Source organism: Strongylocentrotus purpuratus, unplaced genomic scaffold (assembly GCF_000002235.5).
Source record: "Strongylocentrotus purpuratus isolate Spur 01 unplaced genomic scaffold, Spur_5.0 spur5_scaffold_15, whole genome shotgun sequence".
In the NCBI taxonomy this organism is placed as follows: domain Eukaryota; kingdom Metazoa; phylum Echinodermata; class Echinoidea; order Camarodonta; family Strongylocentrotidae; genus Strongylocentrotus; species Strongylocentrotus purpuratus.
The window spans coordinates 6,026,056-6,052,322 of NW_022145600.1; the positions used below are offsets into that span (position 1 = coordinate 6,026,056).

General features: G+C 39.5%; 1 protein-coding gene across 1 annotated transcript; it reads left to right on the plus strand.

Moving 5' to 3' along the window:
- The first annotated feature begins 738 nt into the window (after nucleotides 1-738).
- On the plus strand, nucleotides 739-26,267 carry LOC100891405. Its single transcript, XM_030986435.1, has 15 exons — nucleotides 739-898; nucleotides 2,946-3,136; nucleotides 3,699-3,813; nucleotides 4,812-4,840; nucleotides 5,294-5,728; nucleotides 6,110-6,421; nucleotides 6,761-6,801; nucleotides 8,248-8,523; nucleotides 9,474-9,477; nucleotides 10,070-11,599; nucleotides 12,379-12,667; nucleotides 13,811-14,030; nucleotides 20,508-20,714; nucleotides 21,659-22,023; nucleotides 23,678-26,267. The coding sequence occupies exons 2-15, from the start codon at nucleotides 2,954-2,956 to the stop codon at nucleotides 24,130-24,132; spliced, it is 4,461 nt and encodes a 1,486-aa protein (XP_030842295.1). The 5' UTR covers nucleotides 739-898; nucleotides 2,946-2,953; the 3' UTR covers nucleotides 24,133-26,267.

Sequence of the window (26,267 nt, forward strand, 5' to 3'; positions counted from 1 at the left end):
AAAAAGAAGGTAAAACTTTAATTCACACATACAGATTATATTGCCGAAGAGTTGGCCCGGCATGTGCATACAAACACTTCGGATGAAAATAGAACGGTAGGAAACAAATTCTAAAATTGTGAAAGAAAGAGATGATTATTTTCTACAATGATCTGACAGGAGCCATGTGATTTTCAAGGAGGAAAAGGAAAATTACTTTTTCTTTCGCTCGTGACGATCATCTTAAAGGTTCACATTTGTTTAAACTCAAGAACTTCCGGGGGCCTATAGTTTTTTTTTAAATGTATTACTTGAAAATTGATTAACTTCTTAAATCACGACTGTGATTAGTGTTATTTCTTTTAAGTTGTTATTCTCAAAGTATTAAAAGGCCTATCTTGTTTGTGCTTTTATTTTCATGAATTTTACCGAGATTATTTTATATCTTTAAATGAAGACTATAATCATGTACTAACTTTGTAGATTGGATACCGGGATTGGATATAACCAATGTAAATAACCTTTTCAGCTTTCATGGGTCATCCTGTCAAGTCATTACTATTGTCTTTTTTCCATTTTATAACATCATTTTACCTCTTCGCATTTACATATGTGGCCCGGATATCCAACTTGATTAATAATTCATTAAAAAAAACGCGACGGACGGTGTGAGCGGGACGATTTTTCTGGATTCCGAGATATGCGGGGGCGATATGGATTTGGAACGAATCCTTTGCCATGTGTAAATGTGCACACAAACGATGTTTTGCTTTTGGATTTCAGCACGAATATTGGAATTGGAACTCACTGGAGCTGTGCACTCTGAGACTACATTTGTAAAATCATTCCTTCAAAGTTAAACCAAACTAATAATGGAATTGTTCGTTGTATTTTGACTCCAGATATTATACTAAATAAGGTCAGTGTAAACATTTTCTGTCTGACTTCTGCAAATTCTGATCATCAATCAATCATGTCGCATGTCGATAATAAAATTTGCATTAAAAATCATGAAAATAGTCTAGACTCTAATTTGAGAAAATGAAAATGAAAATGTTTAGGCCTATACTTTTATCTAATTTGAAAAGACCTCAATTTTTGCTTTTAATTTTTTCAGACACAATTCTAGTTCGAAAATTCTGGCTTAAACCTGCTAAATCATGAAAATGAATGCACTGCTTCAGTTTTTGACAAATTTTAGTTTTACCAGTTTTATGCAGCCGTGGCATGAACATGAAATTTTGAAAATTGAAACCAGAAACCACTTGTCCATGAAACTTGAAAGATGAAGGCATGATGGTCCATCATTTGTCCATGATACTGTCGTCAAATCGTTCATTCAGCACCAGTTAGCATTTTATTTTGTCATTTGCTGCGTAGATCTCGGTCTTCTTTCCTAAGTTTTTTTCCCTAGGGTCTATTGATTGTCAAGGACAAGGTGAAGCCAAGGTCTAGACTTCTAGAATTAGAAAGTTGAAATATGTATGAAAAAGTTATGAGTGTGTCATGGATGGTGTGTGACCTTAGTAAAGTAAAATTTCGTAAATCAGATACCACCAATAGAAAGATGAATAAAAAGTAAACAAGAGATAAATTTTCAGTTGAATTGGGTGTGAAATTATGAAAATATTGACAAAAGATCAGCAAATTTTGCTGTCTTTTGTGTCCGTTTAGAAAATTTTGAACTTACTGACAAGGGTCTAGGAAAATGTAGAAATCTTCAAATCAAGAGAAGATGTTATCAAAATTGTAAATAAAAAGTGATACCAACTGTTTGGATGATTTAGCCTTACAAATTATGAAATTAGGCCTAGATCTATCTTAAACGTGATGCATCGCTATATTTTGATATACATGTATCAGCTGTAAACTCCCATAAGCGAAATAAGGTCTCGTCTTTTTTTATGACTTTTTCCCAGTTGCGTGTTGCAGTGCATGCCGAACCGACATCAAATTTTGAGATCTTGATATCTCCAGAATTCTTTGACAAAATTTTTCTAGTCGCACCATTTTGTAGTAAAAAAACGTTACCGTTCATTTGGTAATATTTAAACTAAAGAATTTTGTGTAGAATATGAGAAATCATGGATAGAATATCACATTTCCTAATATTTTCAAAAATTTCTGCGAATTTCGGTCACCCCATCAGACTAGTAGAGTAGATCTAAAAGATTGCTCTATTCCATGACCATGTGCCTTTATATGGACTAACAAGTCTGTCGACACGTACAGAAGAAGAAGAAGAAGAAGCAGATATGGGTTTCTAGACTAGTACATGCTGAGATTTGTGGCTGGTCACCTGTTTGCGGCAGGTCAATCGTTTTCACTGCAAAATCATTTTAGAAGGGAAATCCAACTCGAAAAAGCAGACTGGCGAAAGTTTGAATGAGATTGGACAAAAAAAAGGGAAAGTTATGAATTTTTGAAAGTTGTATCTATCTTTATGGCCTATTGGCACTTTGAATTGGCTGAATCGACAATATGATTTAATGCCAGACAACTTTCCCATTTGTGCCATCACACAAAGTGACTAAAATGTATTTTTTCCAAAATGTATGACTTGGGAGGGTCTTTTCTTCTTAAAGAACTTTTATTGATATACATGTACAACCCACAGTATTTTTTTTATTAGTGCTTCAAGGAAGAAGGCGCTTAGGAGAAGAACAGAAAGTTATGAAGTATTTATTTGTACATGACAAATGGAAGAGTTGTCCATGAATACATCGCAATCCAGTCACCAGGGCAGTGTTTCATGAAACCGTCAAGTACAAGTTCACCAACATCCCATTGAAACGTGTTTTAAACTTATTACACACATTTTAACGGGATGTCGGTTTCGTGAGACACAGCCCATATTGGCAATTTTTTTATTCGCGTAGATTCTGTGATCTCGTTTTTTCCTATAATTTTTATTTTTCAATATTTTTTACAATGCACCAACAGATATGTAAATTTATTTCTTGCAGCTTCTGCCATGGGTAAGAAGCGAATTCACCGTAAGCCTGTGGCCCTCACGTTTGCTGATACCAGTAACCAGCCTACAGAGCAGGATGGAGAGGGCTGCTCCTCTTGGAATCCCGGCCAAAGGGAGAGGAATCAGAGAGATGGCAAAGAGAGCAGCGCTCAACAGAGGCATAAGAATGGAGACGAGGATGAGGCAAGTAGAGTCTATGATGATGGACGATGATACATATATGGGATAATGGAGGAGGAATAGTCTGCATTTGGAATTGTAGACTACACACAGATTCAAAAGATCAATCCGCAAAGAGGTCTAAAAATATTGGATAAATCTATGGCATTGCTGTTAAAGTGACTCGGTAACATTGCCTCAGATTCTGAAACAAAATCCTAGATTTAGCTCATGCTGCAATCATAGTTATAAACCTTTAGGTCAGTCAGGAATCCCATGAGTTTTACAAGCCGATCGCCTGTTTGATTATCAAGATATTTATGATTGTTATTCAAAACGGTTTTAACGGTTTTTATAACACAACAGTCTATTGGGGAAAATACGGTATGGTAAAACCGGTCACACTGAGATTTTTACTTTTTTGAGGCACTTTATGATCATTTTTTGAAGCGCAATTTTGTTTAGGGCTTCAATATAACACAATACCACAGACACTGATAACACTTTGGGCCATGCATCTCATATTTGTATAACTGGAAGCATTGTTAAACGATGCCTTTAAAACGTCCTTTTGTCACTATTCCAGATTGAATGCATGGGAATGGTGAGTAGCAGTACCGCAAGCACAGAAAACCATAGGAACAGCCGCCCAAGCAACAGAGAGCTGGTTCGCAGACAGCAAGAAGAGGAAGAACAGAGAAGTAAGCCATATTCCACTTATTCTTTTCACCTTTACTAAAGTGGTCCCAAATGACCCTGAATATCCACAGATCTTCACAACATGAAGAGGTCCCACATTGTACATTTTCAAATAATCACTCCTACAGCGATGGAGGTGCTACATAAATAGCCTTTGTTTCCTCTTTTCAAAGAATAATTCCACCTGTTTATCACAGAGTGCACTACTTGTGCATAATGATTGTGAATTGTGAATGATGACATAACATTCATGAGCAAGTATCCAGTATTTTGTCTCCGTGTATTTTACAATTTGGTCTGAATGACCTCTATCTGCTCATGCTCAGAACTATGAATTGGCTTATTATAGGCTGCATTTCAGAGACAGTGAGAGAGAGAGAGAGAGAGAGGAAAAAAATATTAACCAGGCCAGGACTCACCTTTGCCTACAACAAAAAGATATCTTTATCTTTAAAATTAGCTTGATAGGTGTATTAATATTGATGTATTGATGTATTAATATTTTAGGTCTTGCTAAGTAATGTGGTAAATATAATAATAGTTAAGTCTGACATTTTCAGTCTTAACTAAATAGTTTACTTAATGGTATAGCTGCATACTATGTAGAGGTAGAGGTGTTGTGGTCGAGTGGATACGTCGCCGGACTGTCGATCACAAGGTCCGCGGTTCGAGTCCCGCCGCTGCACTAATGTCCTTTGGCAGGACACTGATCTACATTTGCCAAACTCCATCCAGGTGAAGTAAATGGGTACCTGGTAAGAATTTATTCCTTGAAACGCAGCGCGCGTAACAGCTGCACTGCTAAAGCCAGGGTAATTATGCTGCATTATTGTAGAGTGCTTAGAGACTTCTGACAAAGTAAGTGTAAGGCGCTATATAAGCACTGTAATTAATATTATTTACTATGGTGAGATATGTTAAAGGAATAAGTTTGTATTGCTACTTGTCTACAGATGTCTGACACTGTTTGATATACATTTTTTTAATTTTAACATTGCAGTCAAGAAACAAGAGGAGGAAGAATTTCAAGTAAGTATGATATCCCTGATCAAGGCACTTCATTTGGAAGCTAGTTTCTTATGTATTGATAGGCAATCACATCTTGAAATTTAATTGGAGTGAAAGTAGACAAATTAGAGAAGGAAAAAAAACAGATTGATAAATGTTGGAACAAACTTTGATGAATTTTAAGAAACTTTAAGAAAAGATGAAAATTTAAGATCTTTATGTTTGGAATCTTAGAGAAAAGGTAAGGTGTTTTTGGTCATGAAGTGCTTGCCTTATTCCCCCACATACAAATGGAAATACTGGTCTGAAATCCTAAGTTGGTATTTTTATCTCATCAACTTAAATTTGAAACTTTGTATTCAGTGAAAACTGTCATGAATGCCATTTGATCGTAAATATCAAGAAGAGAAAATGTGAGAATACTTTTGAAAATTGATTCATTTTGTATTCCGTTCATCTCCCCTTCCTTATCAGAGAGCGTTAGAGCTGAGTCGCCAAGAAACGCAAGTCACATCGGTAACAAACTCGACCAGTGATGGAATCATCAGCAACGATGAGATCGAAGGAGGCGACAGGGTGCAGACCAACAACGGAGTAGGAGGAGGAGAGAGTGACGGGAACTCCTCTGGCCTCGAGGATGTTGGTCTGGGCATCCATGGCGAGGCTCAGGCTCAGGCTCAGACAAGCGGTAGACGTGATGCATCTCATAAGAACAGCCGTATGGATGGTGCTGGAAGCAGTGATGGGGAGGATAGCGATGTCACTGATATCAGTAACGAGGAGAATGAGAGGGGCGTGGCGGCTGAAGCCAGTGGCCATGTGGAGGATGATGTCGAGGATGAAGAGGGGAATGGAGATGATGATGATTCTTCCGTCGGTTCCTCCATCTTGCTCCAGTCAGATGAGGAGGTGAGACATTTTTTTGTTGCAAAAAAGTAGGCCACAGTTGTAATTTTTTCCTTCTTTTTATAAACAACCTGAATGCGTCACCCCATTTGGGCTATTCAGCACCAATTTAAAAATGAAAATATCCTTTCGAAAATCTCCTGCAAAGGTTGCTAGACTTTTATATTTTGCACCTATGATCTCGACTATAAAATTCATAGTGTTTACCATCCCTTTCTTGGCTCATACAGGTAGAGAAAAATTAGCACATGGCATGGTACTGTACTAGTAGTAGTTTATCGTGACGGAAGACACTTTGGAAATGATTTGCATATTGATTGAATGTCATGAAGTCAGTTTGTCCAAATGTTTAATTGGTGATTGTGAATGTGTCTATCATTCTAGGTTGATAAAATTTCATCGCAGGAGATAACGGCAGGCCAGCCACCCCATGCCTCTAGCAGTTGCCCTACTCAATCCAGCGAAAAGGCTGTCGCTAAAGTAGGTCCACTGGAGGACCGTAACGCGGTAACTCCGGACGGAAGCATTGATATCTTTGATGTGACGGAAGACCAGGAGGAGCTCTCACAAGAACTGTATGTTGATAATCAGAGGCCCGGGGATCAGGAGGGAAGCATCGATATCTTTGATGTGATGGAAGACCAGGATGAGCTTGCACAAGAACTCGATAGTCAGAGGTCCCATCAGGGATATGAGGTAAGAATTGTTCCTTGTAAATTGTAAACTGTAAATAATCTCATTTAATCTCAACTTCAAAGAAGAGCAGCATAGTTTTCGGGATTATGTATATGAAACTTGTGTTTAATTTTCTGTTTGTGTTTACCCATTTGCACATAACTTCATGCTGTATTTCCACACTTCTGATTTAGGAGCATATCTTTTATATTTTAGTGTGAAGTAAAGCGAAAGGTTGATGCCTGACTTCTGCAGTTACTTGATGAAATAATTATTAAATTTTTATCTGATTCTTAATTTGTAAATTTGCCCCTCTCTGATAATGTTTGACTTATCCTTTTATCCTCTCTCATTTTACAGCCTCAGCCTGAATCAACGCACAGTCAAGAGGAAGACAGAGGGTAAGTGAAGTGATGACGGTGTGTGTGTGGGGAAGAGGGAGGGGGAGGGGAGGGGGAGGGGAGGGGGAGGGGAGGGGGAGGGGAGGGGGAGGGGAGGGGGAGGGGAGGGGGGGAGGGGAGGGGAGGGGAGGAGAGGGGAGGGGAGGGGGGGGGGGATGCAGCAGGATTGCAACAGGGAATGGGGCAGGTGGCAAGATCTTCATTTGCCACACTCAGCCCAGGTGAGGTAAATGGGTACCTGGCAGGAATTAATTCCTTGAAATGCTGGAGCGCTGTAATGGCAGCTAGGCTAAAGCTGGGGTAATAAGTAGACGGCGCTATAGAAATGCCTATAGTTATTATTATTATTAAGGTAGTAGGGTAGAAGCAGAGGGTAGCAGGCTATGTTGACTGTCGAGTAAAGTTAGCAGAGATGGTTGGGGGGGGGGCATAGGGTGGCAGCAGGGGGATGAGGCAGGTGGCAAGATAACAGGATGGAAGTAGGAAGTATGTGTAGCAGGCTATGATAACTGTTTGATAAAGTCAGCTCTATAGATCAGGGGGGGGGGGGGGCAGCAGGGTGTAATTAGTGGATGGGGCAGTTGGAAGGATGGCAATAGCAGTAGGAGGCTTTCATATCCACTTATTTAACAATGTAAACAGCTAATTATTTCTCATTGTAAATGATGACGTTGGACATCTGTTTGTAATTTAGGAGTTTCATTGTAGTAAATTGACAACAATCTGTCATGTACAAGCTTGAGGACTTGGATTCTGCAGTACTGTCAACCAAACAAATTTATGGACTGTACAGTTAAACAGAAATGTGTAGATATTCACTCATTTTATTTTTACTGTTAAAAATATATAGATGGCAAGACTACCTGTAACTTTTCATGGTACAGAGAACAGTAATTGATCACAATATCCTTGTGCTTGTCTTTATTGTTATTTCACTTAAAGGTAATACAAAGTTTTATGAAATTTAGAAAATTGGCTGGATAGTGATTTTTTACAATTTTGATATATTTAGATGCCCCTGTGGATGTATCATAAGCACAAGAAATTCAGCCCCTAAAACACTTCCGCTTTCGAGCAAAATTGAACATAAAAATTTACTGGTGCTCCCGGTAAATTTTGATAAATTTAAAATAGCGCCTACGGCCATACAATGGTAGCTGCGACCATGTATAATTTCCAAACGGCAATAGCAAATCAGTTGATTTTAGTCGAAAAACATTGTTTTATAGCTAAATGAATACCTTGACCTTGAGAGGGAGCTATACAACTTAAAAAGTTTATTATTTACAATTTCTTCACTTTAGACTCGATTTCAACCGCGACAACGATCACTGAATATTGTAGGATCGCATATGCTTTCAATATGTTCATTTGAACCAAATTCATGACCCCATACCAAAACTTTGTATTAACTTTAAGTGAATTCGTGTTTCATTGTCTGCACAGTGGCAGTTCCAATATGGACTTGAGGAGAACAAGGCTGAGTTTGCGAAAGAGGAAGCGAAACGGCGAAGAGGGCTCTGAACTCAGGACCAACAGCAACAAGACCAAAGCTCCGCGGCTGGCCCAGGAATCGGAATCCGAAGGGTCGGAGGTCGATGTGGAGGTCGGAGCCGGCGACGAAGATGAGGACAGCAGTGCACCACCCTCTCAAGATGCGGGTTTCATCGACTTCCCAGAAAGGTTCTCGGACAATGCTGGGGTACCACTTGTAGATCCCAGGTAATACAGGGGCATTCCTAAATCCATTGTGATAGATAGATTTGTTTTCTTGATTGTTTGAATAAAAAGTGTTTCATTGTGTTTTGTTTATTTCAATACACATGTTGCATAAAAGGAAAGTGATAACAGAAAATGGAGAACAGAGCATGGTGTTAGTGCAAAGCTTCAGGTTTACCTTGTTCTGAATATTAGTATGCATTATTACAGTGTGTCAGGGACATGTTATTGTAAAGGGGAAGTCCACCCTGATATAAAATGGTTTTAATAGAAGCAGTAAAATGAGAAAAATGGGTCAGTGAAAATTTGAGCAAATATCCGATTAAAAAAAGAAAGTTATGAATTTTTGAAGTAACGGTCAAGAAAAACAGATTTGCAGCACTATGACGTATCTTGCGAGCTCCTCTCCAATTTGCTCTGTAAAGAAAATGTAATGAACTTTCATTTTCTTCTTATATGATGATGGAAAAGATTTTGCATATATGTAGGGTGCATGTATGATGACAAATTGCAAGGTACCTCACAGAGTTGCCCATTTGTGTTTGATTGATCGCAATTTCAAAAATTCACAGCTTTCTGATGTTGTATTAAAACCAATATCAGGATGGACTTGTGAACCGGTAACATTTTTGAAGGTTGATGAAAAAAAATGTGTTATTTTTTTATGAAATGTCACTTATTATATTCCTCCTACCGTACTAACCCTCTAACATGCAAAAAATCCTGAAGAAATTCTCAAACCACAAAAATATTTTGTAATCAATGTCAATTTAACCACTGTTGTATCGTGTTTTAAACCTTGGCATAAAACATTGAACATCTGGTCCTCTAGTACAATTGCTTTTTCACTAAATTGAAATGAATTCAGTTTTTTAATCGTATTGTATTTCTCTCCTCTATATTTTTTCCTCTCTTGTGGTCATTGCGGTGATGGCATTGCTGCTGCTATACAGGAAGGTTAGTTTCTGAAATATGACAACACATCTATTCAATGAATATGGAGCAACACAACGATTTGTTTAAACATTGGAGATAATGTATATTTTGTGACTTGATTGCATTTTGAATGTTGAGGACAGATTCCCCCAAATACTTTGAAAAGAGGCCAATCTGTTTGATATAGGTATTCTCTATGATTTGTCTTTTATCCAGTTATACCATCCAAAAATAAAACATCTCTTTGATATGGCCATTGATTAATAAGGTCTGCGTCTAATGGTGGGTGTTGTAGTAGTAGTATCAGAAATAATTACATATCAACGGTCATATCAAGAAATTTTCTTAAGTTTATGATTAGAAGATGTATGGCATACAGACTATTGTGCATAATAAGTCCAAAGATAATCTGTTTGGAAATTGACCCATTGAGATTCTAAACCACATCTTGACCAAATAAAGAACTGTTTTCATGTTTGTACATCTATGATTTCTCCAAATGAATTTGACGGTATCTTTCTTTCCAACTACAGATTAGAGAATCATTTTTTTTTATCTGCAGAATGTGAAGAAATAATTGATAAACAAACTACTCTCTCTTCTTTTTCCACAGCCTAATCACAAGAGTCCATTCTTGGCACCAGATGGAGTCCTACCGAATGCTTACACCGCTGTCATTCTGCGACTGTTCTACCAGTACAAGATGCGTCTCCTCAAGGCCCAAGCTAAGCAGAAGCACAGGTTGGCACTGGGAAAGCCTGTAGTGGTAGGACCTCACGTGAAGGACACCATCGTCCACAAGAAACGAGGCCAGAAAGTCTTCCAGTGGCTCCTGTCGTCCGATGAGGAGAGTGCAGGCAACAGCCAGGAGAATGATCCTGAAGTGGCCAACCAGGCAAGACTGGTGAAGCCCCTGAGAACTGACCTTGGGCACCTTAGCAAAGTCTTTCAGAATAACACTGATGTCAATAAAGTGAGGATAGTGCCTGGTAATCAACAGGCAGAAGCTAGGCCTGCAGGATTTAAACCAAAACTAGAATGGACAAGGTCTGTCAGTGGGTCTTCTGGTGTCCAAAACAATGCCAGGACAACAGGATTTTTAAGTTTAAGGACTGCTGATGAGGTATCCAGTTCGAGGACCCTAGTCAGTAAGGTTTCTCCTGTACAGAAGCGTGCAGTTGGAGAGTGGACAAGTAAATCTGAGATGACCAGAAAGAGAGAGGCAAAGCGGAGATCGTCAAGTTCAGACGAAAGCGATGCGGATGTGGAGGTTGTTCCTGTGAACACAACAACAAGGACTCCTTTGACTGCAACGGTGTCACCGAGAAGGTCCACTCCACCTGAATCTCAGTCCAGCAGTTCTCTAAGATCTCCAGTTTTTGGTGGGAAGTCCAGTAGGGGGCTTGTGAGACCATCCAGCGGTGTCCCAAGGCAAGTTGGGCATTGCTCACCACGAACTCTGCAGAATAACAGGGACAAGATGGAGAGTCCGCAGCCATCTTCCCCAAGGCTCAGGGTGGACAACGATGCAAGGACACATGCAACCATTGCTGCAGAGAGTGCTTCAGGGGTGTCGTCCACTGTGCCTGATAACGGTGGGAGACATGCAATGTCCAGAGTTGACCAACACCAAGAGGCAACTGCCTCTGGGACTGTATCCTCTGGAATGCCTACCTCAAGGACAGGTGCAGATTCTGCGGCTGATCAGTCAAGAGCCTGTTCTACATCTACAAACCATGCTGAGAGCGGTGTCAACAGTGATACAGTTTCCGCTTCCTCCAAACTTGCCTCTAGCTCTATTTACGGACCAGCCCATAGCTTCGAGGAAGAAAGACTCGATTACTACAAATTGAATCGATTGGGGGTTACCCGTCAGGAGGAAAATGGCATCGGGGATGTGGGCAGTAGCAATGTGAATAGATTGGATGAATCAAACAATGGGGAAAGTGAAGAAGGAGAAACTGTTGCTCAAGAAAACAGCTCAAGTCATAAACGTAATCAAATCAACGGTGCTGTAGACAACAGTGGAAGAGACGTTGTTGACCGTTTAGCGCCAAGAAATTATCAAAACAGAGGTGAAAATGAATCGAGGAAAGAGGATGAGCATAATGACAATCAGGCTGATGAGGAAGCTGAAATACAGGTAAGTTATTACTGTTTGTGCAGTTTTTGTCAAGATTCGTCTTGGTAAAGGCAGTTGTATGTTTCATTTCAAGTCATCTGGTGCAGTTTGGTCATTGGACCGTTTTCATAAAACACAAATGTGTGGACCTCTACTCATCAATTGTTTTGTTTTGAACTCCCGTGGTCACATGAAATATTTTGTTGTATTTCATTAATTATTAGTTGTTTTTTAGATAAGACAAACCTGAGAGAGAGGTCGTCAGGATCCATTTTTTTTTCTTTCTGGAAAGCTTACACTGCTAAATTGATTTTGTAGAGTCATGAGAACAGAGCAATTACAGAGAGCAGAACAAGGAATATGATATGAAGGGATGTTACATGGAGTTCAATTTGTTAAAGTGACTCGGTAACATTGCCTCAGATTCTGAAACAAAATCCTGCATTTAGCTCATGCTGCAATCATAATTATAAACCTTTAGGTCAGTCAGGAATCCCATGACTTTTAAAAACCGATGGCCTGTCTGATTATCAAGATATTTATGATTGGAAATCGAAATTTCATTTTGCGTTTTTGTAACAGTTTTTATAACACTGCAGTCTGTTGGGGAAAACGAGTATTGTAAAACTGGTCACTCAAAGATTTTTACTTTTTGAGTCACTTCATGATCATTTTGAAGCGCAATTTTTTTAGGGCTTCAATATTACACGATATCACAGACACTGATAACACGTAGGGCCATGCATCTCAGATTTAATATTGTTAAAACAATGCCTTTAAATATTGTTATATCCTGTCAGAACTCCAATGAAGCAGCTGTGAGCATCGGAACGGATTCCCCCATTGCCGAGATGGATGACAACATCCTGGACGAGGGAGGTGGGCCAAGTGACGAAGACTTAGGGGAGAACGTGGAACCAGCCAGACGAGATGAAGATCACCAAGCAGAGGAAGAAGAAGTTCACGAAGGCGGTGGTGGGGACGAAGTGGAAGCAGATGGTGTCCAGTGTCCCCTCTGCGGAGTGACCTTTGCCATGACGATCATAGAGGTCCATGCTGCAGAATGCAATGGTCCAGTGGAAAATGCAGGTACGTCTCTCTCTCTCGAAGTGCCATATCGTTTGACTTTGGCGATCATACTGTTCCACAACCCTCGGCTCCTAGCCTTCTGTATTGGTACCACTCCCAGTTCTTTCACTCCTCTCTCTTCCATCAATTTCTGCAGACTGTCCATCCAAAGTATCCTCCTTCTTCCCACAATTTTCCCTGTCAAAGCAAGATTCTCTAGGCCTTCTTTACGTGTAGCGAATGCCTTTCACTTATGGCAAGCATTTTCACCGCACAGGGAATAATTTTCCTCAAATTTTTTGATTAGCAATTTCAGCCGATGGATAAATATTTCAAATGAAATTCTGTACATTTCTATGGAAGAAAACTGCTACACAAAAGATATTTTGTATAGCAGTCATGCGAAAATGCATAGCAAATTGCGATGCGATACCAGGAAAATTATTCCCTGCCGCATTCAGCAATCATTGTTCAAAGAATATATACTAAACGTTATTTACTATGAACACTGTTGTATCATTTGCTTTTAACGAGTTTGCAGTTTTGAAGACATTCTATATCTAGCAGTTTGTGTAGGCTTACTCATTTAGGGGGCTTCTATCTCTTGGAGGGGTGTGTGGTGGGGGGGGGGGGGGGGGGGGTCTTGCCAGATGGATGAAATGTGAAATTGCAAGACAAGTGAATAGGGGTAGGGTGTGGGAGGGTCCTATCGCCTTGTTAATACCAATTCCTTTCTCCTCTGTTCCCTTTCCCTTAATCTCTGTACTACAATTTTGCCCCTCCCCCTTTTTTTTCTTCTGCCGTTCGATAGGAGCTATACCAATTATGTGGCAGGGTAATCAATGTTTACATTGAGTATAAAGCAAAGACAGTCCTTTAAGAAATGCAGTCTTTGTATTAAAGCCCTACCGCACTAGTTTGGCCTGGAGGGATTAGACCTCTCTGCATGGTCACTGACAGGTGGTTATCTCATCAAATAAGCTCTCAATTAACATTAAAAAAATAGGATCATGGGGGACCAATGGTCACTGATCAGCCATTGTTTCCTATATAGAGGGAAAGTAGCTACAAGGAGTACAGTGGGGCTTTAAGAAATGCAATCTTTTTATTGAACTGGGAGGCACCATTTTAGGTCTGATTGTAATGTACTATTTCCAATATTAGAACCTGCAAGACCAGAGCCTGTAAGAAGACCTAGACCAGGTCCTGCTCCCACTCCCAGACCCCCTAGTCCTCGAGACAGGATAGTAGCCAGGATGGAGATGCTGGACAGGACGTCATCGGAGGATGAGGGAGACGATGGCGGCGACGACGATGATGATGTGATCGTCTCAGGAGAAGCACAGGAGGCTATAAAGAGGCCTGGGAGGAAGCAGAATGTCAGGTGAGTGTTTAGAATGGTCGAATTGAAAGATTCAAGGTTCAAATTTTATTTCCCATATTAATACAGAAATATGTTTCCCATTGGTGTTACATATACAACATAGGCATAAACATGATATTGTGCGCTAAGAGCTAGAAAGTTGTTAAAGAGAAGACTGAGTTCTGGGAAGAGGTGAAAATGATTTGTGAACATAATAATAATAATTATTGCTAGTTCTTATATAGCACTTTACAAGAGCGAAGGCCCTCTCAAAGCGCTTTACAAATATATATATTATTTGGTATTATGCAAGTGTGGAAGAACATCAAATAAAAAATGTTCCCTGAAAAAGCATGGCTCTTCAAATGCCTAAATATTCTAAATATGGCATGTAACATCGTAAAAATCAGGACAGATTTTTATGCCACATGTTCATGTAGTCCCATATACATTTTTTTTGTGTACAGTGATTGTAACTTTACCAAGACTTGGCCAAATATCTTATCATTTTGATGATTCCAGAACCTTGCAATACACACAAATACTTATATGCTAGATGATCAACCTTTTCTGATTGATTCCACAATGTTTCTTTCACAATGCAATCGCATGACCAGAACTGGTCTATACCTTTAAGATTCAAGTTTTATTGCCCTGTAAGAATACAGAAATTTGTTTCCTATTGTTGTTAATATATAAAACGTAGGCATAAACATGATATTGTGCGCTGAGAGCTAGAAGGGTGTTAAGTTAATGTTGCACAAGAAGAAGTCAACGGTATTCGAGCTCTCAGCAGATGGTACATGATGGTTAGCTGTCCGAGGTACTCCTACAACAATCCAGGGTTTGATACTGAGTCACATCTTTCGGGTAGTGACGTCATTAAAATCTGATAATTACAGACATTGCTCATATTTTGTTAGTGATCAGACATTTGCTCTGATGACAATAAGCCAGTTTACGGTTGTAGTCTGAGCATGAGCAGATAAGGTCATTGCAGAACAAATTTTGAAATACACGGAGAAGAAATACTGGATACGTGCTCATGAAAGTTATGTAATCATTATGCATTCATGCACATTCAGTGCACTCCATGATACACAGGTGGAAGTATTCTTTGAAAAGGGGAAACAAAGGCAATTTATATAGCACTTCCATCGCTGTAGGAGTGATTATTTCAAAAATGTACAAAGTGGGACCTCTTCATGTTTGGAAGATCTGTGGATATTAGGGGTCATTGCAGTAATGTGCTAACCGTGAACTGGTCTATTGCTTCAGGTTTTTATTTCTTCAAAGATATTGTCACGTGAGTGACTTTTAAAAAATTATTTGAACTGCTATCTTATCAGAAACCACAACAGAACACAATTGTATAAACGGTATAATGAAGTTTTAATCTTCAGCCTTCAAATCATGGTGTTCAAGATCAACAGAACATAAGCAATTTACAAGTACATAACTTTAAAACAAGGTAGCTTCTATCTGATGAGTCCCTCACAGCTCCGGGTCGCTTGGCCAGTCTCTAGACTTGGTAAACAGCGCCGTCGACTTGGCAGCTCAGTTCTGTAATGTCTATCTCGCTGACTCCCCGCTCCTTGACCATGGATATCGTGCAGGCATGCCGAGCTCCTTATTGACGAGGGTCCAATATTTTAATTAAAAAAAACGGCAGCTTGGGCTCGCATCTCACCTTGACGTGGAGATTTCTCAGAAGAAAATGTTTCTGCTGCCTTACTAAATAAAATCTAGCTCGTGCATAATGTCTGCACCCTAGCACTAACTTAAAGGGTTATCCTGAGTTTTCCTCAGCAAACTCCCTTTATCCACTTGCCTTGCCCGGGTCCTTAACATCCAAACCAGGGCTTGACTTTATCGGGAGCCCGGTGGCCATTGGCTCCCTGAAACCCCTGCGGGCTCCCTGAAAAAGTGCTTGAGGAGCCCGGCTGGCTCCCTAAGTTTTTCTAGTATCAGCCACGAAAAATGCTGTTTCTTACCAGCACTTTAATCCATGTTTTAATCCTTCTAAAAACCCAAATTCCGCAGTCAAAATCATGAAATATGCGCTAGGCATTCCAAGGCACACTTGGCTCAACTCCAGCGCGAATAATGAGTTGCAAAAGAAAACACATCGAGATCAGTGCAGGAATGCCATGCATGATAACGTTATATCTCCGCACTCGTAACGAGTGCGCAATACATGCTGCATTGTATGTCGGTGCACTCAGAGAATGTACACACTAAGACAAACGCACGTGGTCGCTGCGTTGCCAGAGCTGAGTGTATGTTTACGTCGACTCGTGTTTGTGATACATGTGCGTTTGTGATCGTGAGTGCTTATTCTTCAGCGTGCGTACCTGGATGGACTTGATTATTGTTTGAACATAATTTTACGAACTACAAACTTCAAAGGCGTGTGTAAAAAGGGTTGATTGTTGTTTTGTGAACATATGTACGAATTAGGGAGATTCGTGGCTAATCGTTGAAGCGGCGTGTATAAACGGTCAAAGGGACTGAAAAGAATAAAATATGGAATAAAAAAGTTTGACTTGAATGTCGTTGGACTAACTTAACGGCAATCAATAAATGAATTTATTATTTCTTTCATATGTTTTCGCAAGGTTTGTGTACTACTATAAACTGTTGTGTGTTTTTTTCTTACAGTTTATGTATTTCACAAAATGTTTTTATTGTAAACTGAAAGTAATTTAGCCTTCCATGGGTTGGCTGTCATATAGTAATACGTCATTTGATTAATTAAAAAAAAAAAAAAGTATTTGACTATTTCAATCACGTTTCGTCTGCTATTACGACTGAGCTTTTATTTGCAAGATTTCATTCATGAAAACAGTGAGTCACGTCAACACTTTCAACATAGTGCCTGTGTTGTTTGGTAACGATTGCATGAGAAATATAATCAATGGTATCTCATTCTGATAAAACCTAAAGTCCAATGTTAGACTGTTACTGTAGCCAAAGGGCTTCATAGTAGTTGTAAGATTAATTCTTCAGTACAGTCAGTTAATCCTCATGGTCACATTTACACTTAATAATACACCCCTCCCTGGTCCCGGCGCTGATGATTATAAAAAAAGGTATCGTGACGGTGTGTTTTAATTTTTTAATAGTTAATGACCATTATTATGACCACAAAAAAAACGTGATAAACTTGGGCTCCCTGAAACCCCTGCGGGCTCCCTGAAAAAGTGCTTGAGGAGCCCGGCTGGCTCCCTAAAAAAAAAGTAAAGGTCAGGCCCTGCAAACATTCAAGGTATGCAAGATATTTCTATTTATATACCAACAGGTTGCCGGATAACAATTAACAAAAGGAAACATTCAATAGGCAGCTAGAAGGATGCAATAACAACTAGATGGAATTCGACTGCGCGCAGTCGAAAATGATGCCTCCGTCATAGAGCAATTTTACAAACTAAAACAGAACACATTTTTCGAATTCAAGTTCAAATGTAATCCATTAACAGGTTCTCAGAATATCGTGATTACAAGCAATTTCTCATATACATATAAATGACCCTTTGATCTTTGACCTCATGACCCTAAAATCTACTCAGTTCATTGGCTCTGCAAGATGTCCTGAGTTAAATAGTAATCCATCTGTCAGTTCTAATGAGAATGTGTTAACAAGCTATTTCTGCATACATAATGAGCCCCTGACCTTTGACCTTTGACCTTATGAACCAAGAATCTACTCAGTTCATTGGCTCTGCAAGTAACATACATGACCTAATTTTGGCAGGAATCCATCAATCGGTTCTTGAGAACGCGATCATGAGCTGTTTTTGCAAACATAATGTGCGTTGTGGCCTTTGACCTTTGACCTCGTGACCCCAAAATCTAATCAGTTCATCTGCTCTGCAAGTAACATACATGACATAAGTTTAGCAGCAATCGATCAATCGGTTCTTGAGATAACGCAATCACGGGCTGTTTTTGCATACATAATGTGCGCTGTGGCCTTTGACCTTTGACCTCGTGACCCCAAAATCTAATCACTTTATCAGTTCTGCAAGTAACATACACGACCTAAGTTTGGCAGCAATCCATCACTCGGTTCTTGAGATAACGCGATCACGAGCTGTTTTTGCATACATAATGAGCCCTGTGACCTTTGACCTTTAACCTCCTTGACCTACCTTGACCTAAGCCTTCCGCACCATCTGGGAGATGTGTGATGGCTTCTGCTTCATGACGTCAAGCCAGATCTTCCTGTCTTGTGATGTTCTGGTCGCTTCTGTGAGGGATCCCAGACATCTAGTAGCACAATCGGCCTTTACACAATCTATCCATTTCTTGGCTGGTCTGCCCCTGGGTCTATCACCATGGATATCAGAAGTTAGGAGTATCTTTGGGTATCGTGATGGTCTCATCCTGTTAACGTGGCCAAAGAATCATAGCCGTTTTTTGGCTATTTTGTCCAGAATTGTCTCATCCAGTCCTAGAGTCTTCCGAATTATTGTATTCCTTATTCTGTCTAGTCTGGTTACCCCCAAGATTTTTCGGAGGCAGATCATTTCGAAGGTAAGGAGCCTGTTCTCGTCTTCTTTTTTCAGTGTCCATGTTTCTGATCTATACATAAGGATGGATAGGATGAGTACCTTATATAGTTGAAGTTTTGTAACATCTCTAATGTCTTTGGCTGTCAATATGCTGTGAAGACTTTGAACAGCACCCAGGGCTTTTCCAATTCTGTTCTTTATGTCCTCTGTGCATTTTCCTGATTGAGTGATGGTACCTCCCAGGTAAACAAACTTTTCCACCTGTAGTAGTTTGGTTCCACCTATGCTGATGTTAATGTCTTGCTGCTGTTTACTGATGACCTGGACCTCTGTCTTGGCAATATTGATTTTGAGGCCAAAGTTTGAGCTCCACTGTTGTACACAATCTACAATGGACTGGAGATCTATTTCGTTGCATGCAAGAAGAACTATGTCGTCTGCGAAGCGGAGGTTGTTGATCAGATGGCCTTGGATGTTTATTCCAATAGGGGTGTCATAGGTGGCATGTAACATAACCATTTCTAGGATGATGTTGAATAGCTGTGGTGATAATACACAGCCCTGGCGTACACCCACAGTTGTTGGGAACCAGTCTGTAAGTTCGCCATTTACCCTGATTGCACTAGCTGAGATTTTGTATAGTGCTTTTAGGAGACAGATTGTCTTATTGGAGTAGCCAAAGAATCTCATAGCTTTCCAAAGTCCTTCCTGCCATATTGAATCGAATGCCTTCTCGAAGTCTATATAACAGCAAAACAGACTTCTGTTCTTTTCAAGGTACTTTTCTGCAATTTGTCTTAGAGTAAACAGTTGGTCTATGGTTGATCTCCCTGTCTGAAACCTGCCTGGGACTCTGATAAAATTTCCTCTGTCTTCTTGAAGGATTGATGCAAATATCTTTCCTGCATGGCTAAGTAAGCTGATTCCCCGGTAGTTTCCGCAATCTAGCTTATCCTTCTTCTTGAATATAGGTGTTATAATGGCTCTGCCCCAGTCAGTTGGGAAAGATTCTTTTCTCCAGATTAGGTTGCAGAGTTTGTGAAGGATGTCAGTGCCACTCTCTCCGGATGCTTTTAACTCCTCTGCTGTTATACTATCATAGCCTGGGGCCTTTCCATCTGACATCCTTTTGATAGCACTAATGACCTCCTCTTTAAGTATTTCAGGCTCTTCCTCCATACTAGTCATCTGTGCAATTCCCTCAGTTGCATCCTTGTTGATAGGGTTCTGGTTGTTATAAAGTTCTTCATAACTTTCTTTCCATCTCCTTTTTACATCCTCTATCTCTGTCAGTACTTGTCCATCTTTGCTCTTTACTGTTTGCATCTTGATATTTGGTTTCCTAGTGAGTTTCTTGATTGTTGAGTAGACTTCTTTGGACTCCATCAATCGGTTCTTCAGATAACGCGATCACGAGAACGGGACGTACGTACGTACAGACGGACGGACGGACGGACAACCCGAAAACATAATGCCTCCGGCTACTTCGTAACGGAGGCATAAAAACCAGATTGACTCTGTGTCATAAATGCAAATTTATGCAATAATGCGTCATAAGCTTGACTACCTCTAAATGACCTTTGAGTAGTCACTATGAACATGACGGACAATGAAAGCGGACAAAATATACAGTTCCTCAGGTAGACAAAGGAACATCCCTTCACTGCTTTTATGTAAAAATGTGTGGAACAGGTGTCACATGCATATTCACCTGTTCTACACATTTTTACATAATAGCAGTGAAGGGATGTTCCTTTGTCTACCTGAGGAACTGTATATTTTGTCCGCTTTCTTTGTCTGCCATGTTCATAGTGAGTACATTTCATGCCAGTTCTTAAACAAAAGAATTCTTTTCTCATCTGGAAAAAAATTCCTCTCATGACAGATCTATAGTTAGGGTTGCAGTTGGGTTGTAGGGCCATTTTATTCTCTTAAAACTTTGTCATGGTATCCTGACTCACCTCGGCCACATTCTTCCCAACAGAAAACGGACATTTCCTAGTTCTGAGAACACCAGCGACAGCCCCACATCCAGCGTAGGGAGTATGAGCCACTTTGATAACGTTGTGATGAACATGGTACGCCGAAATGAGATCAAGGTCACCGCTCCTGGCCCCTCCTCATCGTCATCGTCAAAGCAACCAGATCGCAACCATCCCGCACCCAAGAGGGGTAAATGGCAATCTAAAACGTGAGTGGATGGTAGTATGGTTCTTGCTGTTGTTTAGGTTAGACAGGCCTGATAATTACCAGATTCTAATAAATTTAGCGATATTTTCCCAGATTTTTTCCAGATTTCTTTTTTTCTTCTTCTTCCCGATTCCCCCCCCCCCCCCCCCGATTTTTTGGATTTTCCCTATTTTTCCCCAATTTTCTTGAATTCTTTTTTTTTTTTTTTTACTCAAGGGGTTGGTACGTAATAATGTCAATTATAAAAGAAACTATTTAAACAAAATAGAAATTAATTGCTTTAAATGTTGATATTTCAAATTTCCGAGTAATTTCATGAAGTCCTGTAACTTTGAAAAACCTTTATTTAGGGTTCACCAGCTCTGAAACTTGTGATAAACAATCATCGAATCCAGTGCTAATGAAGATGTAGACACCACTCTAAAATATTATCCTTCTTTTCATCATTGAATGAAATTCTCTGTTACAGTTATGAGCGATATTGTAAATCAATTACTGGATGTACGTAGAACTGCTCCTTGACATTTAGCCAGTTCCTCCCTGTTGCTGCTGGCTTCTTCAGGCAGCTGATTTACCTTCTACGGAATCCCGTCTTTTTGTTCCATTCTGATCATCAATCTAGGAAGTGGTCACATTCTCACAAGCCACAAACCTGGCTTTTATTGTGTTCACCATTTTCCAATTATCCACTTAAGTTTTTTAAGTAATAACTGAATTATGTATTACATGGTCTACTTGCCCCTTTCCTTACCTTGTTTCTCATCGAATGCTATACTTGTTTTGTTTTTATCTTCTAATTCGTTTGATTGAAATGTCATAGTTTTAAAATGTTTTTATTGCCCATTGACTGCTTTTTACACATTGTTTTAATTGATGTTGGAATTTGGAAATAACGATTTGAATTGAATTGAATTGACCTATCTTTCTTCCCTGTATCTGTTACAGTACCTCCAGTCATGCCGCAGACAGCGATGGTGATGATGATGACGAACCAGGAGAAGTGGAGAAATGCTTCATCTGCAACAAGTTCATCTCCAAGTCTCTCTACCAAGCGCATGTACAGAACGAGCTGGACCGTATGGATGCCTCCAACAACTCCCAGGTGGAATCAACCAGCTCGCCATCGAAAAACACCAGACAGTCCATTGCCCTTGGTAGCGAGAATAATGATGCGGTCCCCAGTGCCGTCAGCACCTCGACATCATCATCAACCAGAAGGCAAATTTTGTCCACCGCTGCCGCAGAGGGATCGTCGACGGGAGGGGTGTCACGTTCAAGGAGTGGGAACGCAGCAGCACAAGGAACCAGAGGTGCGTTAGAAGGAGATGATGCGGAGAGCCGGACTTAAAGAGATGCTAGGTCAGGGGGGATAAACAACGACACCCAATGGTTAGATTGGTTCTGGTGTGCAGTTGTCTTGTGTTTTTGCATGTTGACTGTTGTCTGTGTCATGCATGCTTTTCACGAAAGAACACCAACAGTCTCTTGTTCATTTGTTTTTATGCCTCCCCAACACACTATGGTTTCGGGTCGTCCGTCTGTCCGTACAAATGTATGTACGTCTGTAGGTTTGTATGTCTTGTTCCCGTGAACGTGTTATCTCAAGAACCGATAGTTGGATTCCCACCAAACTTGGGTCATGGATGTATCTTGCAGAGCCAATGAATTGATTAGATTTTAGGGTCACAAGGTCAAAGGTCATGAGGCTCATTATGTATGCAAAAATAGCTTGTGATCACATTATCATTAGATCCGATGAACAGATTAGATTTTGGGGTCATGAAGTCAAAGATCAAAGGTCATACATATACATGAAAATAGTGTGTAATCACAATATTCTGAGAGAAAGGGATCCGGTAACTTTGTCTCAGATCCTGAAACAAAAGCCTGAATTTAGCTTATGCTGCAATGATAATAATACACCTTTCAGGCAGTCAGGAACCCCATGACTTTTACAAGATGATCGCCTATCTGATTATCAAGATATTTATGATTGGAAATCGAAACAAAATTTTGCGTTTTCCTAACTGTTTTCATAACATTACAGTCTATTGGGGAAAACAAATATGGTAAAACCGGTCACTCAAAGATTTTTACTTTTTTGAGGCACTTCTTGATCATTCTGAAGCGCAATTTTTTTGAGGGCTTCAATATTACATCATATCACAGCCACTGATAACACGTAGGGCCGTGCATCTCTAAGATTTAACTTTGTTAAACGATGCCTTTAATGGATTACAATCAAACTTGACCTTTAAAAAATTGCTTCTGTTTTGGTTTGTAAAATCGCTCTATGGTGGAGGCATCAGTTTCCAATGCGCGCAGTCGTAGATTCATCTAGTTTGTTTTTGTGTTCTCTACCACTTTGAGTTCATATTGGTGCCTGCTAATTGGTTCAGTAGTGCATGATAGTTTGAACATGTTTGTGTTCATTGGATTGTTGTCCATGATCCGCCCACGTTGTTTTATTGTTTTGTTGTCATCATTTACGAATGTCAGCAGTTGAGTTTGGGAAAGGGATGTTTGAGTTTATACTTTACATATTTCAAAATTTGTAATAGAAGTACCTCAGTCCTAAATTTGATTGAAGCATTAAACTTTACAAAGAATTAATAGCATCTATGCATTTTGTAAAGCCAGTTTATCTTGATATTAGACAAGTAGCAATGCATTTATTTTGATATCGGTACAGCACTTTATGCATATCTGCTACTGCCAACCTGAATTAATTTTTCATGTAGATAATATATGGAAATGGCGACTGTTGTCCTCAAAATACTTGTCAATCTTGACGAAGCCATATTGTAACTGCCAGTGTCCATGAAAGTTGAGTGTATAGGTGATTGGCAGTCCATTATCTTCTTTGGGTACCAGCAATTTAATATACTTAAAATTTTACAAAATATTGACTATCCACAAATAAACATTTTAATGTGATTTAATCATATTGTTGTTCTTTTATAGCTAAACGAGCGGTTAATGCGAAAGGGGGCGAGGCCACTTCGACGTCTCAACTTAGATCGAAAAGAAAGAGAGACATTTCGTCTGAAGAGGAGGAGGAGAGGAGCGGTCCGAACTCACCTAGTGCCCTTGACGAGTTCCTTGTCGACTCCGACGATGACGATGACGACAACTACGACATCGATGACGACAGCGATGGGGATGACAGAGTCCGTCGAGATCCCTCCTCGGTTCCTTTCAGCGACTCCCCTATCAAGGCTTTCAAGAGCCTGAAACATAACCCTCCTTGTTTGATCGACTTCAAGAATCAATTCAACACATCGGGGAGGGAAAAGAGTCCGAGGAAATTCACCGGCAGGGGGGCAGGGGGTAAAGGGTCGGGGCGAGGGAGGGGGAAGGGAAAGGGAAAGTGGAAGTCTGGTAAGAAGTGGGGTAGGGGTGGCAAATCAAGAAAATAGATGCAATCAATAAGACTTTGAAAACATTAATCTGAGACAATTTCAATGGCTTCGTGCATCGCCTTTTGGACTGTCTAAACTGGACTGAACATCACAGTAATATTTTAAATTATCTGAAGACTTCTTCTAGTTTGGATTTAAGATTCACATGTTATTAAAAACATAGCTTTTCAGTCGGATCGCTGAAGTATGGTAGTTTCACAACTAAAACATGCAAATGTTACAAGGTACAAAATGTACAATGTCAATGAATATGTATAGAATCCAGTAAATTGAATTAAAAAATAGAAATAAAAAATGACATCTAAAGGCATTACAACAGCAAGAGGGTATTAAAATTGTCTTCAGGTTGATTATTTGTAAGTCTTTATGTTTATGATTGTGTTACTGGCATCAATCCATTTCATTTTCTGTCCAGAATTTACGGAGAAAAATTAGTTTTGTTTCTAGCAGGAATGACACACTACATCATTACATGAAAGCATTCACAGGAGTTGTTAGAAAAAAACCAATACATTCTGAAGGAACAAACCAAAAATATGCACAGTTTATGTTTCCATGACAAATGTTAGACAGCAAATTATTTTTATTTCCATGTTGGTTGGAAATAGTTCAATGTTTTAGAGACATTCCATTATTTTCGTTTTTATATTACTTTTTGCTTCAGAAATAGGAACTGTGTACATTAATTTCTTGTATCAAAACCTTTACGGCAGTATTCTCTTTGACATGTATTTATTTCCCTGTAAAGACAGAAACTTTCATGAATTATGTGACATAAAAGCCTTGCAAATTGCAATTATTCAGTGTTGGGCCACTCGGGTGAGAAACACAGTGCACAAAGGCCCCTGTGATACTCGACTTGTGTTTTATGAAATAGAAAGTTGAATTAAGCAATTGATGAGATAATCAATGTTTAAAATTTAGTCTGTCTCACGTTCACTTTCCTCTTTCCTTTATCCCCCATTACTCTCTCTGTCTCTCTGTCTCTCTCTTTCTCTCTCTCTCTTTCTCTCTCCTAGTCTCTCTTTCTCTTTCTCTCTCTCTCTTTCTCTGTCTCTCTCTTATCATCTGCACGCATTGATGTTTTATCCGTGATATGCCAAACTGAATTTGCCATTTTGTATGCACTTTCATGAAGCAACTCATTTTTAGAAACAGTAAAGGAACAGTATTCCTGTGTACCATGCAGTTGATCACCAAAAGCAGTTATAAGAAAAAGAAGGTGGAAAAGAGGAAGAAAGAAAGGAAAAGGGAAAAAAAAAACATCTGTATTTTGAAATATCCCTTGTATGCATGGAGAAAAAATATAATAAGGGGCAACTCATTTTGTTGTTAAATTATCTATTGACATACCTGCTAAAAAATTGGAAGACATTTTGCTTTCAATGTGAGTCACTCTCAGTCTTGCACTTTTCGTGGAAAGGGGGCAGGGGGGGGGGGGGGAGATGGTAGATATACATGTATTTCTTCATTTTTGAGAATTGATCTTACAAAAGTCCATGGGAAATCACTGAAGTATTTGATGCAAATACAGATGTGTCCATCTTTATTTTCTCCTATTCCTTTACGATATAGGAGAAATTTGTCAATATGCATGCACTTTCAACTTAAACAGACCTGAAACTATTGAGTTGTTTCAAATTGTACTTTATCACTGACTGTAAATACGTTTATGAACTTTAAAAAAGAGAAGAAGATTAGATAATAAGGACTAAAAACAAACAAAATGACACGATTGAATTTGCTTTCTATTTCTGCCTTGTGCAAGAGACCTAGCCAGACTCTGGTAGATGGAATCGGCCCATTGCTTGTAAGTGAGTTAAAACAAGTCTGGAATGATGTAGACTAACCCGTTTTGCTATCTAGTAAGTTATAGGGGTAGTCTATCTATTTCAGACTCTATTCCACATCTTTTCCAACAGGAGGTGGAAAACTCATTCTGTCTGTAAGCTATGCCACACAAAGATAAGAAGATAAAATGATGTGCCTGTACTTGTTTATCTGTTGATTAATATTGTTTTTTATTTTGTGGAAAAATATGTAAGAGAGATGATTTCCATATGATGTTCAAGATATTCAGATATGTCATAAAAGTTTATGTCAGAAGTTCACTAAATTTGAAACATTCAAGA